Source organism: Danio rerio, chromosome 20, assembly GCF_049306965.1.
Source record: "Danio rerio strain Tuebingen ecotype United States chromosome 20, GRCz12tu, whole genome shotgun sequence".
NCBI classification, from domain to species: Eukaryota; Metazoa; Chordata; class Actinopteri; order Cypriniformes; family Danionidae; genus Danio; species Danio rerio.
Genome location: NC_133195.1, coordinates 46,336,706 through 46,355,554, shown reverse-complemented (window position 1 = coordinate 46,355,554; position 18,849 = coordinate 46,336,706). Strand labels below are relative to the sequence as shown.

At 35.4% G+C, this 18,849-nt stretch overlaps 1 protein-coding gene across 4 annotated transcripts in view; it reads left to right on the top strand.

Moving 5' to 3' along the window:
- snx9b (sorting nexin 9b) overlaps positions 1 to 18,849 on the top strand; it is a 63,065-nt gene that overhangs the window by 28,343 nt on the left and 15,873 nt on the right. For 2 of the 4 annotated variants that reach the window (XM_021468449.2, XM_021468448.2), the window contains 9 exons: positions 2,037 to 2,072; positions 4,112 to 4,250; positions 6,735 to 6,816; positions 9,859 to 9,984; positions 10,072 to 10,189; positions 11,854 to 11,984; positions 13,996 to 14,102; positions 14,271 to 14,374; positions 15,997 to 16,074. In XM_021468449.2, the coding sequence (XP_021324124.1) occupies positions 2,037 to 2,072; positions 4,112 to 4,250; positions 6,735 to 6,816; positions 9,859 to 9,984; positions 10,072 to 10,189; positions 11,854 to 11,984; positions 13,996 to 14,102; positions 14,271 to 14,374; positions 15,997 to 16,074 (921 nt within the window). The remainder of the gene's footprint in view (positions 1 to 2,036; positions 2,073 to 4,111; positions 4,251 to 6,734; positions 6,817 to 9,858; positions 9,985 to 10,071; positions 10,190 to 11,853; positions 11,985 to 13,995; positions 14,103 to 14,270; positions 14,375 to 15,996; positions 16,075 to 18,849) is intronic. The other 2 variants (NM_001030124.1, XM_005170181.5) reach the window with 1 other exon arrangement.

Below are 18,849 nucleotides of genomic sequence, written 5' to 3'. Positions count from 1 at the left end.
TACAGCCATCAAGCACTAGTTGTTTTTTAATGTAAAGCTTATAAAGAATGTATTTGCTAAATTTGTATAGTTCTTACATTTATTATCTTATATTATTACTTACATTTATCTTATAGTTCTTACATTTATTATTGTAATAACAAGACACACATGCATTCGTTGCTGTACATTGCGGTTTATTTTGAAAGGTTAGGGGGAATTACAAGGGTGTATAATTGGCATGGACGGAGGGAATGTGTCCCCACCAATATCCACCAATTACCGAAATGTCTCTACCAATAATTTAATTGACTTTAAAAAAAATAATACTAATAATGCTCCGTCAACCTTACATAACCTACACTTGCAAAAAAATCAAGTTTGCTTCGAGTCCACCGTAATACTATTAACCAAAGTTGTGCAATTAATCGAATATCGGTTTCGATATTGGCCTCAGTGATTATGAGAAACAATGGGGACTTCACCTCTCTAAATTTCTCTAAATTCAAACCTCCTCAAAGCCAGACTGCAGTTAAATCATGTAAATTGACTTTTGCAGCATGGGATGTAATTGTTTTTTGTATTAAGTGTTTACTTCATATTATTAAGTACTTTATTTATGTTTTTTAAAAGCGCGAAATTGCATTTTTGCTGTTCAATGCAGCTCTAGGGATGTATGTTCCAATGTCAAGAGCAAATCTACACCCTTAGTGAATTGAACAACATCTCATAGCACATTTAGTTCAACGACACATTAATGTTTTATTTTGGACAGTTATTCATATGTTTGTGTCACCGTTTCTTCAGGAGAACTATTGTTTACATTTTTTACTATGGTACTTGTGTATGAAAATGGCATCTTTATAGTAAAAAGCAACACGGTTTTATAGCTTATGGTGTTATAAACAAAATGAGACCATAAGCTGAATAAAACGTCAAAGTTATAGTCACTAAAATTCAAACAAAGCAGTCGGGTGCTCTGACGTTTCGCTATGCATATGCTATCTAAAAGCCACTTTTAGCCAGTGGTTTAGTTTCTAGTTTGACTGGAGAAAACCTAATCCAAACTTGGCTTTCTCACTTCTGCTGAACACTAACCAATAAATTTTAAAGAGAGCAAGAAACTATTGACTTCCATAGTATTTGTATTTCCTACTATAGAAATCAATGGTTACGGGTTTTCAGCTTTCTTCCAAATATCTTCTTTTGTGTTGAATAGAAGAAAGAAACGTATTGAAACGACTTGAGGGAGAGTTATTGGTGATTTCATTTTCATTGTGTTGCTTTGGGGAATGTGTAGTACTCATTATTATGCAGTGTTGTATTTGAAAGTATGAAAAAATATATGTGACTTCTCTTATGACTAGCTGTGGCAATTATGGGTGTGGTGATCTCATCTGTGTCTTTGAGTCATGTGTGTTTTAGGCTAAAGTTCGCCAACAGTGAAGTCACTTCTGGAAGATCATCAGTTTTTTCAGAGTCACGAGTGGTTGTAATTCACCTTTTCCATGTGCTGTACAAATGCTGATTTATTCAATTTTGTGTCCTGTAAAGACAAGAAGAACATGTGGATTTGTTCTACAGATGTTTCCCCTTAATATTGAATCATTTCAGCAAACAAGATGACAAATTCAGTGAATTACTCATCCACTCAGTATAAATTAGGAATTAAATATGTTTTATTTCCAGTCAGTTCTTGCACAATCATTTTAATAATCTGAAACTGGAGGACTTGAAGGGATCATCATTTACTCTCCCTCATGAGGTTTTAAACCTTTTTAAGTTTCTTTCTGGTTGAAAGAAACTGGATGCTGGTTGCTTGCACCCATTGACATCCATAGTAGGTAGAAGTCAATGGGTCTCAGTAGTCAGCATTCTTCAAAGTATCTTATTTTATGTTCAACTGGAGAAAGAAACTCAAATAAGTTTTGAACAAATGACGGATGAGTAAATGATTTTGGGGTGAACTATCCCTTTAATGTGTAAAGGAGATATTTCGTCATCATAAATGAGCTTCAGATATTTATGTCATGACGTTTTTCTTTTTCTTCCTGAAGACATTTACCCCTACCCGTGTCTTATTGATCTCTCAGGTAAACTGTTTATGCGAGGGCTTGATGTGGTTTTAATAACAAACTGCACGAGCCAGAAACTCACAAGAATGTGTGTGAGTGTGAGAGTGTTTTCTTGCTGTGAAATTAGTTGTTTGTTTTCCACAGCCTGCATTTATGAGCGTTTTCTCAAGTATGGGCACTTTTATGTCCCAGGGGGTTTATTAAAATTAACATATTTTAACTTTGTTTTCCCTGTTTATAAACAGTCACATTAAAACAAATTTGGAAAAAATTTCCTACTACTGAAATTGCTTTGTATTGGTTGATTTCACTGTATTTTATGTGTCCTTGTTACAGTGTAACTATTCCTTTAACTACAGAGTGATGTTAATTAATTACTGTATGGTTAGGATTGGGATGAGGGCTAGGTTTATGTTAGTTGCAGGTAATGATGCATAATTAGTTGTAATTGTTGCAGTAGTTACCTGTTATCTTAAAAAATAAAGTGTTACCTTTTTTGCTTTACCATTGTTAAAATCCTAGACTTTGTCATAATCTTAAAATATCTAATATCATAGACTTACTTTGTTTACGTACACTGCATGTGGAAAACAATAAATAAACAAAGGACCACATAAAAATTTCTATGGATTTTTAAAATGTTAATTTTAAGAATAATTTTTATTAAAGATATGTTTGATAATGTTCATCCTATTGCTAAATAGTCATTTAAATTATTTACATTTTTAGAAAATGACAGTGGGGTATATGCACACAGACTTTTAATTTCAGTCAACCAGCCGGGCTTTCGGTTGTTCGTCATCCCATACAAAATCAATTTAATCTGACTTTAAAAATCAGCGATTTCTCACTGCCTGGCTAAGATACACGATATAAAGTGGGTATCAGAGTAAACAGGAAGCACTGCATTAAACTATCTTTTCCCCCATCATGTCTTTAAAATATGGAAATACATTTTACCCCAGTATTTTCAATGGAATTTTTGCGCTAGCCTGCTACTAATGACAGTGCTCGCATTCAAATGTTTTTTCGTCTCTTTTTACGCTTTAACAACAAAGTGGATGCTGAAGTCTGTTTAACAGATTATATTTTAATTATATTACAACATCGATGCTGTAAATGAAACCTTATGAAACTGAAAAGCTTTCACGTAAAGCTTTCACCGGAAGTTCATCATTGGCTCAAAAGCACTACCTGTGCATAATAGCCAATTGGTCGGACTAACTAATGCTTTCTTTTGTTTTGTAAAGCTAAAAATTTAAACATTTCTGCCAAGCTGGCATTATTTTGTGATATAAAAAAATTATCTTAAATTTGGAGTAAATATCATCAGCATATATACATTGCAATGTTTTTTGATCTGTGATGTATATTGCGATGATAATATAATTTCACTACAAAATAATTCATAATTTTATATTGGATTTTTTGGATGAATTTGTTGCGAAGTGCATCTGCATAAAAGTATTTAAAGATTATTAAAAAAATATATACTAAATTATTTAAAATATCATTAAAAAAAACTGTTTATAAACAGCATTTTGTGATTTTTGCTGGAGTTTTACACAAACTGGCTAATTAAGCTGTGTTAGATGTTAACTAAATTAGCATGAGTGTGTTTAGCTGACTAACACATAATTCAGTGCTTTTGGTTTTGTCAGTTCAAAGTTTGATGAAAATGTGTGTTTGGGGTGGCACGGTGGCTCAGTGGCTAGCACTGTCGCCTCACAGCAAGAAGGTTGCTGGTTCGGGTCCCGGCTGGGTCAGTTGGCATTTCTGTGTGAAATTTGCATGTTCTCCTTGTGTTTGAGTGGGTTTCCTCTGGGTGCTCCGGCTTTTCCCACAGTCCAAAGGCATGCACTATATATAGGTGAATGAGTAGTGTATGAGTGTGTTTGAGAATGTATGGTTGTATTCCAGTACTGGGTTGCAGCTGGTAGGGCATCCACTGCTTAAAACATATGCTGGATTAGTTGGCAGTTCATTTCGCTGTGGCGACCTCTGATAAATCAAAGACTAAGCCGAAGGTAAATGTATGAATGAATGTGTGTTTGTAGGTGCAGAAGATGATGAGTGGGACGAGGAGTGGGATGACATGAAGTCATCAGGCGGCTATGCTGAGTCTGAGGCCGGAGAGGGTGGGGCTATGAATAGAGGCGGAGCTCACGGTTCATCCATGAAAATTGCCCTTAACAAGTAAGTTGGATCAGAGGTCAGTGACACATAACGAAGTAAACAAGATGCACACAAAGCTGTTCAAAATAAAGGCACCCTTTTCTCACGACTGACACGTTCAACGGTCATCAGCATCTTAAATCCTTGAAAGTTTTTAATATTTAGATTAAAATTAAAAAAACGCATATTTATATGCATTCATGTATGTATAACATAATCATCATAATTTACAAAAAATGAATTGCCTCTTACGAGAGGCATTTCTAATGCAGCATTTATGGACAGGACAGTTCATTTGACCTTGTTCTCTTTTCTGGCTGCCGTTATCAGTCTCGCACTTTTTTTCTTCTTCTTTTTCTGAAAGTCTTGATATCACCATCATGGAGTTGTTGTTTTTTTTATTATTACTTCAGCAAATAGGATCATAAAAAAAATATTGTTGCCCTCTCCCAATCACTACCCTCTGAAGTTTACCCAACTATGACTACTTCCGCTTCTGAGAAACCTGTAAATGTGAAAAGGGTCCATGTAGGGCTGCTCGATTATGGGAAAAATCATAATCACGATTATTTTGGTCATAATTGTAATCACGATTATTCAAAACGATTAACAGTTGAAGTCAAAATTATTCGCCTTTTTGTGAATTTATTGTTATATATAAATATTTCCCAAATGATGTTTAACAGAGGATATTTTTACAGTATTTCCTATAATATTTTTTCTTCTGGAGAAAGGCTTATTTGTTTTATTTCAGCTAGAATTAAAGCAGGTTTAAATATTTTGAAACCTATTTTAATAGCTCGATATTATTAGCCCCCTCAAGCAATATATATTTTTGATTGTCTGCAGAAGAAACTACTGTTATACAATGACTTGCCTATTTACCCTAATTAAGCCTTTGAATGTCACTTAAAGCTGAATACTAGTATCTTGAAAAACATCTAGTAAAATATAATGTGCTGTCATCATAGCAAAGATAAAATAAATCAGTTATTAGAAATGAGTTATTAAATCTGTTATGTTTAAACTGTGCTTTAAGCATCTTTACTCTATCACTTTAAGAATAGTGTGGCTCTGCTATGGTGACTTTTAATTGTCACAACAATTTTAATTTAATTGTTTTAATTAATACGTGACTTTTAATTGTCAATTTGTGTGTTTATTAAACAAATGAGGTTAATATAAATAATCACTAAACACAGCGCTCTGACACAAATGTGCATGTATTTGACCAATAAAGTGTTCACATTAAGATGGCGTTAGATGTGGGTGTGTGCTCTGCTGTCCGAGGCCAAGCGCGGCGCTCGTGCAAACACACACACACACACACACGCTACATGTCCGAGGCTGAGCGCGATGCGCACACACACAACAGCACGTGCTCTTTCGCGCTTTTAAAAATATGAATGATGCGCATCCCGTACTGCAAAACTTACATTACAGCACATGCTTTTAGTCATTTTCACGTGGAACTGAGCTTTGCAGAGCAACATGTGTACAACTGGAAAGGGGGCGGTATGTGATGGAATGATCGTTTATCTCGATTAATGGTTTTTCATAATCGTTACAAGCCAAAATCGAAATCGGATTTTCGATTAAAATGCACAGCCCTAGGTCCATGAGGTTTGACATTTTTTCATCTAATGCGTTTCTTTCTTCCTCCTTTATCTTGCATATTTATTATGAGTTTTCTTGGCTCCTTGACAATTGGCTTTTGTTCCTCTTTGAATAAAACTGCCTGCTAGATGCATTAATTTAAATACCATCTTTATTTAAAGCTTACTAAATATTTGAGAACTGAAAATTTTCATTCGTGGGACTGAAGGTTTAATTAGAACTGCCACAAAGAGGAACTAACACTTTGGTAGCCCTTATATTAATCATGCAATAAAGATGTATATACTGTATAGAGAGGACTCTTTTAATTTTACTACTAATAAACAGTTAACACTAAAAAATTAAATGAGATGATTTCCAGTTGGTGTAAATAATTACGTTTTTTTCATATATGCCTTCTTGGTTTGCAATTTTTATTTAAGTTTTTTTTTTATTGCAACACAATTTACCATTAATACAAAATATAACGACAAGCTTGTTGGAATCGTGGCTCAAGGGTTAGCACTGATGCCTCACAGCAAGAAGGTCGCTGATTCAAGTCTTGGCTGGGCCAGTTGACATTTCTGTGTCATGTTGGCTTGGGTTTCCTCCGGTTTCCCCCACAGTCCAAAGACATGCGCTGTAGGTGAATTGGAAAATCTAAATTGGCCGTAGTGTATGAGTGCATGTTTGAATATGAGATTGTAGGGGTGTTTCCCAGTACTGGGTTGCGGCTGAAAAGCCATCCGCTGTGTAAAACATATGCTGGAATAGTTGGCGGTTCATTCCGCTGAGGTGACCCCTAATAAATAAGAGACTAAGCCGAAATAAAATGAATGAATGAATAACGACATACTTGTACATAAATCACACAGATTTTTTTAAGACTCTTGTCTTCTCTTTTTGCAGGTTTCCAGGCTTCTCTAAATCCGGCCCTGAATTGTACCTGCTGTCCAAGCAGCAAACCAAAGGAAACAAGTTGTCTGTTTATGTAAGCCGCTAATTTAATACACAATTTACTGTAAAGGCTGAGATAGAGGGTTAACAATAAATGGTTATTATCTGTAATACAGTATATAAACCTAGCAGAATTATAATTGTCTAGTTCTGGTGTCAGCACTGCACTAAAAACTATTTTAATGCATATATTGGTAGTACACTTAACGGTTAAATACAGTGGTCCTTCGTGCGGTTCACCTTTCGCGGTCTCGAAGTTTCATGGATTTTTTTTACTTTTTTTTTTTTTTTTGCTGTTTGATAAGCTTTTTTTTCTACAGCATTGTGTGCCCTGATTGGCTGTACATCATTGTTAATTGATCTCCTACATGCCGTACCTCCTGTACAGTACAGAATGAGTTCAGTTTGCCAATTTGACATAAATTTTCCATCGCTAGCAGTGTGAATCTGAAGTGCTGCACTGTATGTTTGCAAGTTTTTTTCCCAACACACACCACAATGTCGATAAAACATTCTCCACCGCCCAAGGTACCTACCCTACCACCCTAAAGGCAGAGGAAGATGCTAACCATCTCACAAAAAGTTGGACTTCTGGACATGCTAAAGGAAGGTAGATATTACGGTGCTGTAGGGCATTATTACAGAATAAATGAAACGTCTCAAACAAATGTTTTGGCCTGGAAACATGTTTTGATCTTTGGTTTCATTCAATAATACTGGACATATTTTTCTATGAAACTTTGAACTGAGAGTATTTAAACAAGAGAGAAAAGTGTGAAAATGTTTATAGCTGTCTGAGAAAACTGTATAAAGTGTGTGGTGAGGGGTTTTACAGTTTTAAAACATCTATAATAATTGTAAAAAATAAAGGTGACTACTCTGATTTAATTTATTGTGGATTGTTTTTAGAACGTAACTCCCGCAATTAACGAGGGCTTCACTGTACACTGAAAACTGGAAGTGGCTCATTGTTATTAAATATGAATTTTGAAAAAGTGGTATTTTTGTATTAAATATATTATAATCTTTGTTTTTTTCAAAATTCAAGGATATATATTTTACTAATATTTAAATATTTTTAGAATTAAATTAGATCTGATATAGTTTTAAATTTTACTAATAATTTTACAAGGAACTTTTACTAGTAGTAATTCAAGAGTATCTATTTTTTAATATTGAAATATTTTTACTGCTGTTTTAGATCTAATACAGTGGTCCGGCGTTAATTGCGGGAGTTACGCTATAAAAATAACTCAATTGGTGAAATTTGCGAAGTAGTCTTTTACAGTATTTTTTACATTTATTATAGATGTTTTAAGGCTGTAAAACTCCTCATTACACACTTTATACACTTTTCTTATTGTGCTTTCACACCTGTGAATCGATTCAGTTGTTCCGAAACAGAGATTACAAATGTTACTTTGTTGCTCTTTGCTCTTGGAGCGGTTCGCTTTTACACTGCAAAGTTTCTAATTGGACCAAAAGAGCTAAAACAAGTCACGTGTGAGTAAACTCTCCTCACATTGGTCAGAGTGTCAGGGTTTATTTTGCAGCGTCCCGCTCAGCTGTCAGGAGAGGTGGTGGTTTGGTGGTGATTGACAAAGTGCGCGCGTGCGATGTGTCGGAGAAGAGATGTGGTGGGGAGGGTTGAGAAGGGTGCGCGACGATGCCTATTTGAGGACCGGGAGGGAGACGCGAGATTACCTGGAGATTACTACTCGTTTGCGGGCATCCGGAGACTCGCGAAACTTCCCGCCCTACTCATAATTCTCTCTTCATATAGCCGTATGCCTATTACATATCCATAAAACACTGTGATATAACCGCGATTGGATCGCTTTCTCACTGCAATCGAACCGCTCCAGGGATTGCCCTGTTCACATATGTCAAATGAACTGCGCTAACTGGGCAAACGAGACAGGTTCTGGTACCGTTACATCCCTAGAAAGCACCCTTAGTCAGGCATTAACATTTTCACACTTTCCTCTCTTATTTAAACACTCAAAGTTCAAACTTTTGTTGTAAAATATGTCTAGTATTATAGAATGAAATCAAAGATCAAAACCTGCTGTCAGACGCAAACATTCATCACTGTAAGCAAAAGATTCTTAAAGCTTTATAGCTTATATGCGAATAATGTCCAGCGTAATGTTCTTAATCCTGCAGTCACTGATCCACAAAACTAAAGTGACCATCCTTGAGGAGGTCACACACCGGATGCGCCATGCACATGACAGTTGGAAGTAACACACACAGGATGTGCACATACGCATGTTATTCAAAATGAAATATTAATTCAGATGGTGCTCTGTAGGCAGCAGAAATATAAACCGTGTCCTGAGTTGTAGCCGGGCACAGCTTGATATAAACCTATGTTTACAATTCTAAAATGCATGGCGCTGTGTGGTGTGGCGCACCTGGTGTGTGACCCCAATTACTATGGTCTTGCTGCGGACAGTTACAATCCTTTTTGCATCCTTGTTGGAACTGCTAGCGATCGAAGATTTGTTAATTTGGCAAGCTGAATGCGTTCTGTACTGTATAGGAGACACGGAGGAGATGGATTGATTATGATTTACAGCCAGTCAGGATGCAGAACACAATGCGCTGATGTCAAATTGCACTAAAAAAATCTGTGAAACTGCGAGGTCCAAAAGGTAATATATATATATATATATATATATATATATATATATATATATATATATATATATATATATATATATATATATATATATATATATATAGCGTTATAGCGAGGAACCACTGTATTTAACTAATACTTTTCAATTAACCTTTACTAATACAATTCAAAAATACATATTTTACTAATATTTAAATATTCTTACAAATATTTTAGATATAATATAATATTCAGGTTATCCCAGAATGTATCTTAATGTTTTAGCTCAAAACATCAATGTATTATATCATATTAGTGCATATATACGTTTCTTTTTTTTTCTAAAATTATAAATCTTATTATTAGGTGCTAAAGTGGCTTCATGAAGTATTATCAGTAATGAAATGTAAGCACTGTGTACTTTTGGATATGATTGGAATTTTTGTATTTTAGAGCGGGGAAGTCGGTCCAGTTTGGGCGTATCCAGACTACCAACTAGACTGTGTTGTCGCTGATCCTAAAAAGGGCTCCAAAATGTATGGCCTCAAGAGTTACATTGAATACCAAGTCATCCCCACCGTAAGTACACAAACAGTCCTGTTTGACTGAACATCTGCATGTTAATCATTCTAGCTCATTATTTTTTTAATGACAATGTTTTTGCAGACCACAAACAAGCCTGTCAATCACAGATACAAGCACTTCGATTGGTTATATGAAAGACTTTTGGATAAATTTGGGTCAGCGATTCCAATTCCCTGCCTGCCTGATAAACAGGTGACAGGTAAGCACTGTACAATGTTCAATTATGCAATCATTACAGTCACATCAAGATGGTCATTGGTTTGCACTGTGTGGAGTTTGCATTTTCTCCCCATGTTGGCATGGGTTTCCTCAAGGTGCTCCAGTTTCCCCCACAGTCCAAAGACTTGGTACAGTATAAGGGAACTGGATGAACTAAATTGGCCGTAGTGTATGAGTCTGTGTGTGAATGTAAGTGTAGGGGTGTTGCCCAGTACTGGGTTGCAGCTGGGTGGACATCCTCTACGTAAAACATATGCTGGAATAGTTGCTAGTTCATATCACTGTGGCGACCCTTGATAAATAAGAGATTAAGACGAAGGAGAATGAATGAATGAAGGAATATTATAAGAAAACTAATTTTATTTTTAAAAATTAATCTGGAAATTTCAAAACATATTTTTAATCTAAAATAAAAGTAGATATGATGAAGTGCTATTTACCGGATGTCCCATACAAGAATATACTGCTTTTAATGTATGTAGAAAAAAAACTTTAATCAAATAATGTCATTTTAACAAGAAGTATTTAGAAGATTTTCAAATCTTATACCTTAAAAAATGCCAGAAAATATTCTAACTTTTGGCAAATACTTAATTCAAATGCTTTTGGGAAGTAGCAGAAAAGCCATACCTTAAAAAAGGTTAAAGGTTGATCCTTTAGCAATGGCTCAATGGATAGTAGTTGTAAAGGGAATACACTGTATGGAAAGATGGACTTAAGACTTGATTCAAAAAAGTGCAACAGGTATTGGCAAATTGGTATGACATTGTAAACAATGTGATGATGTGGTTCAAATGTATTGTGACACCCCCCCCCCCCCCCCCCCCTTTATTATTTTGTTAGTAATTTTTTTCCGTGAATAAAATTAAAAAGTAAAAAAATATATATTTTTAATCAAGGACTTTAATTGTCACATCATTAGCAGCATGTGTGCTAAGATGAGTGAAAAGCTTTGGTGCTGTCCCTAGACCAAAATATTGACAGATGATTAATAGTTATTACTGACAAAGTAATATGCATAGTTTAATAAAACAAACATACAGTTATAGTCAGAATTATTAGCCCCCCTGTTTATTTTTCCCCCCAATTTCTGTTTAACGGAGAAAAGATTTTTTTTCAGCACATTTCTAAACATAATAGTTTTAATAACTCATTTACAAATAACTGATTTATTTTATCTTTGCCATGATGACAGTAAATAATTTTGGATTAGATATTTTTCAATACACTTATACAGCTTAAAGTGACATTTAAAGGCTTAACTAGGTTGATTAGGTTAACTAAGCAGGTTTGGGTAATTGGACAAATTATTGTGTAATCGAAAACTAATATAGCTTAAAGAAGCTAATAATTTTAGCCTTAAAATGTTTTAAGAAAAATTGAAAACTGCTTTTATTATAAGCAAAATAAAACAAATAAGCCTTTCTCCAGAAGAAAATATATTATCAGACATACTGTGAAAATTTCGACTTTATATATGTGTAAATATATTCCAGCCAAACTAAAAGAAATAAGATTTTTCCAGATGAAACACATAATAGGAAATACTTCACAAATATCCTTTCTCTTTTAAACTTAACTTTAAGAAATAAAAAATTCGATGAAAAAATTTGTACTAAACAGTCTGTTATTAATACTTTTTAGGTCGATTTGAGGAAGAGTTTATAAAAATGCGAATGGAGAGGCTTCAGGGTTGGATGTCTCGAATGTGCCGGCATCCGGTGGTCTCCAGCAGTGAAGTCTTCCAGCTTTTTCTGTCCTACAAAGATGAAAAGGTAGAGTATTCCAGTACTACATATAAACTAGGGCTGCACTAAATCAGAAAAAATCTTGATATTTTGGTATTCAGCGACATATATTGCGATAAGAATACAATGGATGACTTGAATATCTCTGTTTGGATATATTTATCATTTTATATTGCATAAATGATAACAAATGATCTACAAGCACAGATAAATACAATGAAGAAAAAAATACAAATGATACAATGTTTTATTGTTTTCCGAGGAGTTTACATTATTTATTATTAACATTTTTCAGGTAAATAGTAATTGATTGTTCAAATGCAATATATTACTGTGTAGTCTTCGTTATAAATAATTCAATAAAATGAATCCTTATGAAAATTACAAACGGTACAGTTTCAACATTGCATATGCTGCGATGTGACTCTTGTGAATGATTAAATTGCAATATCGATGCTGAAACTATATATTGTGCAGCTCTAATATAAATCGATTGGCTCTTTTTTTTGTTTAAATAGGCTACTTATAGTGAGTGCCAGTTCAATATGACCACTACCGTCAAGTGTGACACTGCAACAGACAAAGGGTTTACGAAAATGTATTTAATTTTAACAGTAGCTTGTGACTATGCTGCAAGGGTGCACAAAGGGACAGGATGTGAACGGAAAGAAATGTACAGTAGCTGTAAATACCCTGCTACTGGTAAATGAGAAAGATAAACTTTAAATAAATAAACTTTAAATAAATAAACTTTTAAATAAAATTAAACTTTATTTAACTTGTAAATGAAGTTAAATAACGAAACAGCATTATAATTCCTTCATAAATCATTTTAAAAACTTGTTAACAAGCTTTATTATCATTGCAAACTTGTTAAATACAGTGAGGATTCTTTTGGAAATCTAAACTAATTAAACTAGAATTTAAAGAAAACTAAAATAAAAGTACAAACATAAATAAATAAACTAAGTTGTGTTTTAGCCTAAATATAGAGATGTACAGTGTTTATTTTAAAGTGATTAGACTAATGCATATCGCGGTTTTTGTGTGTAAATAGATGTGTGAACATTTTGAGTCTACTCGCTTTAACTCATTTTACAAAACACGCAAAATCGCGTCATGGGCAGGCCTCCTGTCTGCCCGGTGTCTCTAGTTTCGTTGCTTAATGGCTAACATGGGTTTTATTGAGAGAGTAGCTATACTTTGTGCTTTAGGAAGGCTGATAAACAGCATAGATTTATTTGAAGTTGTGTCTGATCCACTAGATTCTTTCAGGGGTGCACCCAGTTCATAAACTCTTCTAGAAACTATACCTGGATGATGGAGGCTTTCAGCGGTGCTTCTGACTGAGATGAGCCCAGTTTGATGAGCTGGTGTCGGCAGGAGGATTTCCCCTCAGGACACCAACAACAGGCACTTCATCATAATCACGCCCCTAAAAGAGCAAGTTACTGATTGGTTAACGTGGTGCGAATGTCTGATAAGGTTTACATTATCCAACTCCATCGATTTGAACGTTAAGTGTGTCAAACAAGTAAAACACTCGACTCGCGCTACCTCATTCGCACAAATCATGCCACAGAATGTCTATTTACATCTTTGCATTGACTTAACATGTAAATCACTCATGCTCGACGCTTCATCTGCGTCTGGTGTGAATGCACTATGATAAGCTTTTTAATTTACATTTTCTTTGTTGATTTATGTTTTACTTTTTTATTCTATGTCTTAATTAGGTTACATAAATAATGAATGAATAATTAAATAGGGATAAATAATTTATTTATTTAAAGGCTATAACAGCGACACATGGAGAAACGTTCCCGCGCATGGTAAAGGGCTACTTCGTCAAAAGCATAAAAATAAAGTGGCTTACCTCAAGCACATCCAAAAATTACAAAAGCGCCACTCAGCGATCAAAAACTGCAGGTGCATTTTGACGATTAAGCACGGCGGTGTGTGTAGCAGCAGTAGAAACACATTGAACTGTGACCATCTGTAGTTTATTTTAAGATATATTTTTGTATACTCAATACAGGACTGGAAAACTGGTAAGAGAAAAGCAGAAAAAGACGAGACCGTCGGAGTCATGATTTTCTCAACAATAGAGCCTGAAGGACTGCCAGACATGGACCTGATTGAAGTGTAAGTCCTTCACGACCACTGCCTTTAATATGTCTAGGTTATTAGCTAGAACTAATGCAGCTCATGCTGGTACAGTCAAGCAGATGCTGATTTATTGCTGGTTCAGGATGCTCTGCCAGCTAATAATGAGCCACCTCTTCATCTTCTGTGCTGTCTTGTTGCCTTCAGAGAGCAGAAATGTGAGCAGTTCAGCCGCTTCACCAAGGCAATGGACGACGGTGTGAAAGACTTGCTGACTGTAGGAAATGAACATTGGAAGCGCTGCACAGGCCGTGAGTATTATTTGAGGCACTGAAGGTTATGGCGGTTATGGTTTAGGTGCACTAAAGTTTAACCTTACATAGCATTGTTTTTGATATAATGACAGTGCATAATATTGTACTAGTTATTATGTAGGATATTAGTATTAAGCTTAAAGTGCAATTTAGACCTAACTCGGTTAATTAGGTTAGTTTAGGGGGGGAAAAAATGGAAAGTTATTGGACAACAGTGGTTTGTTCTGGGCTAGTAATAATGACCTTAAAAATTACTCTTAAAAAAAAAAAAAAACAGCTTTTATTCCAAACCAAAAAAAAAAATAAATGTCTTTGGTTTGTTAAACATCTCTTCAAACATTGTCTTCAATTGTACAGTATATGCACTCACCGGCCACTTTATTAGGTACATCTTTCCAACTGCTCATTAATGCAAATTTCTAATCAACCAATCACATGGCAGCAACTCAATATATTTAGCATTTAGACATGGTCAAGACGATCTGCTGAAGTTCAAACCGAGCATCAGAAAGGGTAAAAAGGTGATTTAAGTGACTTTGAACGTGGCATGGTTGTTGGTACTAGATGGGCTTTTCTGAGGTTTTCAGAAACTGCTGATCTACTGGGATTTTTACACACAACCATCTCTAGGGTTTACAGAGAATAGTACGAAAAAGGGAAAATATCCAGTGAGCGGCAGTTCTGTGGGCGCAAAGGTCTTTTGATGCCAGAGGTCTGAGAAGAATGGCCAGACTGGTTCAAGCTAAAAGAAAGGCAACAGTAACTCAAATAATCTCCAGAAGAGTTTGTTACAACCAGAAGAGCATCTCTGAACACGCCGAACCTTGAGACAGAATTTGTCATCAACAACATGAAAGCATGGATCCATTCTGCCTTGCATCAAAAGTTCAGACTTGTGGTGTTGGTGGTGGTGTAATGTTGTGGGGGAAATTTTCTTGGCACTTTCAGCCCAGTAGTAGCAATTGAGCATTGAGTATTGTTGCTGACCATGTCCATTTTTTTGGACAGTGTACCCATCTTCTGATGGCTATATCCAGCAGGATAGCGCACCATATCATAAAGTTCGAATCCTCTCAGACTGGATTTTTGAACATGACAATGAGTTCACTGTACACAAATGGCCTCCACATTCACCCGATCTCAATTCAATAGAGTAACTTTAGGATGTGGTGGAATTAGAGATTCGCATTATGGATGTGCATAATAGTAATAATAAAATAATATAAAAAACAAGGTGCAGAGGCAAAATATTCAAATTATAAAATATTTACAAAGTCCTTATAAATTTTCAGTTAACTATTGCAAATAACTCTCTCACTCTTTCACCATCAACACTTGTAATTACACATTATATGTGTATTATTTTGCTTAGTAAACCCTGCCCTAGACTACATAGGGGTTGTAACAATAATAATAATAATAATAAAAAAAGACTGTCAAAGCTGATACTGATTGAAAAATATTTGAAAATGGACAAAAGGTTGTTGTTTTTTTAAGTGTTTTATTCATCAAAGAATCCTGATAAAATATATCACAGTTGAAGTAATGATATATTGTATTTCACGTTTGAAGGGTCTCAGGCTAATTAGTCTAATTTTCTGTTATCTTTGTTTTTTCAGCACTTCCCAAAGAATATCAGCGAATTGGCAAAGCTTTCCAGAACCTTTCCTCAGTGTTCACCACAAGTGGATATGAAGGTATCAGAAACTGTTTGGTTCCTCTACATCAATGAGCTAAAAAGGTTTTGTTCCCTTTTCACCATCTGGTTGAGTACTCAGAAACTTTATTGAAAAGCTCCTTGTTTCTTGTTAATGCCATTTTGCATATTTGTTTTCTGTACAAGCCAGATGTTGTCTATTAAATTAGACAAGGGCTCTAGACTGCTGTAAAAGACTGAAGGGCTTTATTCTGTGAAAACATCTGACCTGGATGTATTTTATCCTGCTTATTACATGGCTACTTGCCACAAAACATAAAAATTGGAAACAAAACATTGTTCTGAGCCATGATAGTTTATTAATTTTTTAATTAAATCAAAGTTGACTGAAATGAAACCAGCTAAGTAGAGCTGATGGAGCATACAATAACCTGTGTGCTATTCGGTCACATTAGGGCACCAAACAGACAAAAACGCAAAGCTGACAGAAACTAAACCATTTGAATGGAGCATACATTAACCAAACAGTCAAAAACCTTAGCAGATACATATTAATGTGGATATAAGTATATAATTGTAAATATATTTACTGAACGTCAAGATGATTCAAAGTTGTGAGCCTGTGTTATATAGCGGTTGCTATCTTGGAATAACATACCTTGGAAGGTTGTGAATGGACAATCAGAATTCCAGACAGCCATGTAATAAATAATGATATAGCAGGACTGTACAGTGGTCAAGAGAGTTTTTGTCTTTACATTAACACCCTGATTACATGATTTCTTTGTATTTTGCAGATTATTATCCTAAATAAACTGACGATTAATTGTGAAGCTGAAATTTATTTTTCTTATTTTTTTATTAGAATATGCAAAAATATACATAAATTGGGATCATACAAATACAAAGAAACATCAACACAAAACAAAAACAAAACAAAACAAAAACAACAACAATATAGTCAGGTACTGGTAAGTACGTGCGTGCTTGCGTGCATGTACAGGTAACTTGGTGGACAGGTTAGAGTACATAAGGAACAATAACAATCAATAAATGAAGCAAGTATAGCAGATATAAGAAAAAAAGATATAGCGAGGATCACATGTGTTGCCCGCAGGCCTGTTCTAAAAATAGCTCACCATAGTGCTAATTACCAGTAGGCTTTATCTAATATAGAAGTAATCATTTAAAAATGTAAATATTTGCAGAGATATATAAAAATAAAGTGTTGCACATTGATACATTAAATACAGGGTATTTCCTACCCTGTTAAATCATTGCTGATAACTTTTGTGAGAATCATTAACATGATCAGTGTCTTCACATGGATGAATATCATTAATTATTACCAAAAATATAAAGTATAACTAAAAGTAAATTGAGCAAATTTGTTATTTGAGAGGTGTTTATCAAACTGGTAGCCCTCCACATAATCGGTACACAAGAAGTAGCTCTCAGTTTCATAAAGGTTGGTGACCCCTGTAATATATGATAGTAGGGATGTAATGGTATTGTAAATACCGTCATACCGCAATATTAATTTTTTTCGATATTACCGAAGTCGCATGACTCGGTAAAACTATAGGTCTTCTGAGAAAATTTGCTCAGGCGAATGAAGCGAACGGGAGGTAACGAAAACTACAATTGCCATCAGCCCATGCTTGACCATCATCCCTTGCGGTCTGTTGTTGCTACAGATCCAGTAATGCGGAAATGGAGTGTGCTGCTAGAAGCGGGGATGAAAAGAGCTGGAAAACTCTAAAGCAGGTCGCACACCAGAAGCGCCGCTCGGCGCCGCGACACGGCGCGTACATGACAGATTAAAGTATCCCACACCAGACGCGCACATTCGAATGATATTTAACATGAAACTAATCAGATGGCGCTCTGTGGCGCGGCTGAAAAATGAACTGCGTCCTGAGCCGTCGCCGGGCGCCGCCGACAGCCGCCGACAGCCGCCGGTGTGTGTATCCTGATAGAAACCTATGATTAGAATTCTAAAATACATGGCGCTGCGTGGCGCTGCGCGGCGCTGTGCGGCGCGCCGCCGAGCGTCGCTTCTGGTGTGCGACCTGCTTTACACGCACAGTTCAGTCCTGCATTATCTCCGTGTAAGTTCAGACTTCGCAAGTTTGATCAAGGCTGCAGTCTCTTCTTCTCAGTTTGATATGGAAAAGCAGATTATACCGAGGACACGGGTAAATCAAAAGGGAACCATGTACTTTATAACTTCATTCACATCACCCTGGCTTCGTTGTTTCACTTTCTCAATAAAATGTAAACATGATTTAAGGAACTGCCTATTTTCATTTTAATATTAGCAACTTAGACAGCAGAAATGTTGAGGCGCCGTGCTGCATAAGATGAGCGTCATCTTCACTGTGTGGATATTTATAACAAAACGGAGCCGATAACAACTGCCTCCTTTCAATTTCAGTGAAAATACGAAACACACCCTCTCTTTTGCTGAGTATCAGTTTTAAGAATCGATAATGGCCATTTTAAAAGTATAACATACAATAAGTTTATACATTATAAGAAATAAAGGCAAGCGATCAGTCAATATACAGAATGTACGTGGTTACATTAATCATTAACTTATCTTTGCGCTCAGCCAAAACACGTTACCTGAGAACAAGTAATAGATTCCAATGACCAAAGTCAGGGAATATGTCGTTAGATAAAGACAACAAGATAAATGAAATATCCCGTTTAATAAATATAGTGAGATTAGATCCAGCGGGAGATGCTTGATGAGAAGTCCGATTAGCAGAGCTCTCATCTGGGTAGATGGGCTGAGTGTGATTAAATGTTG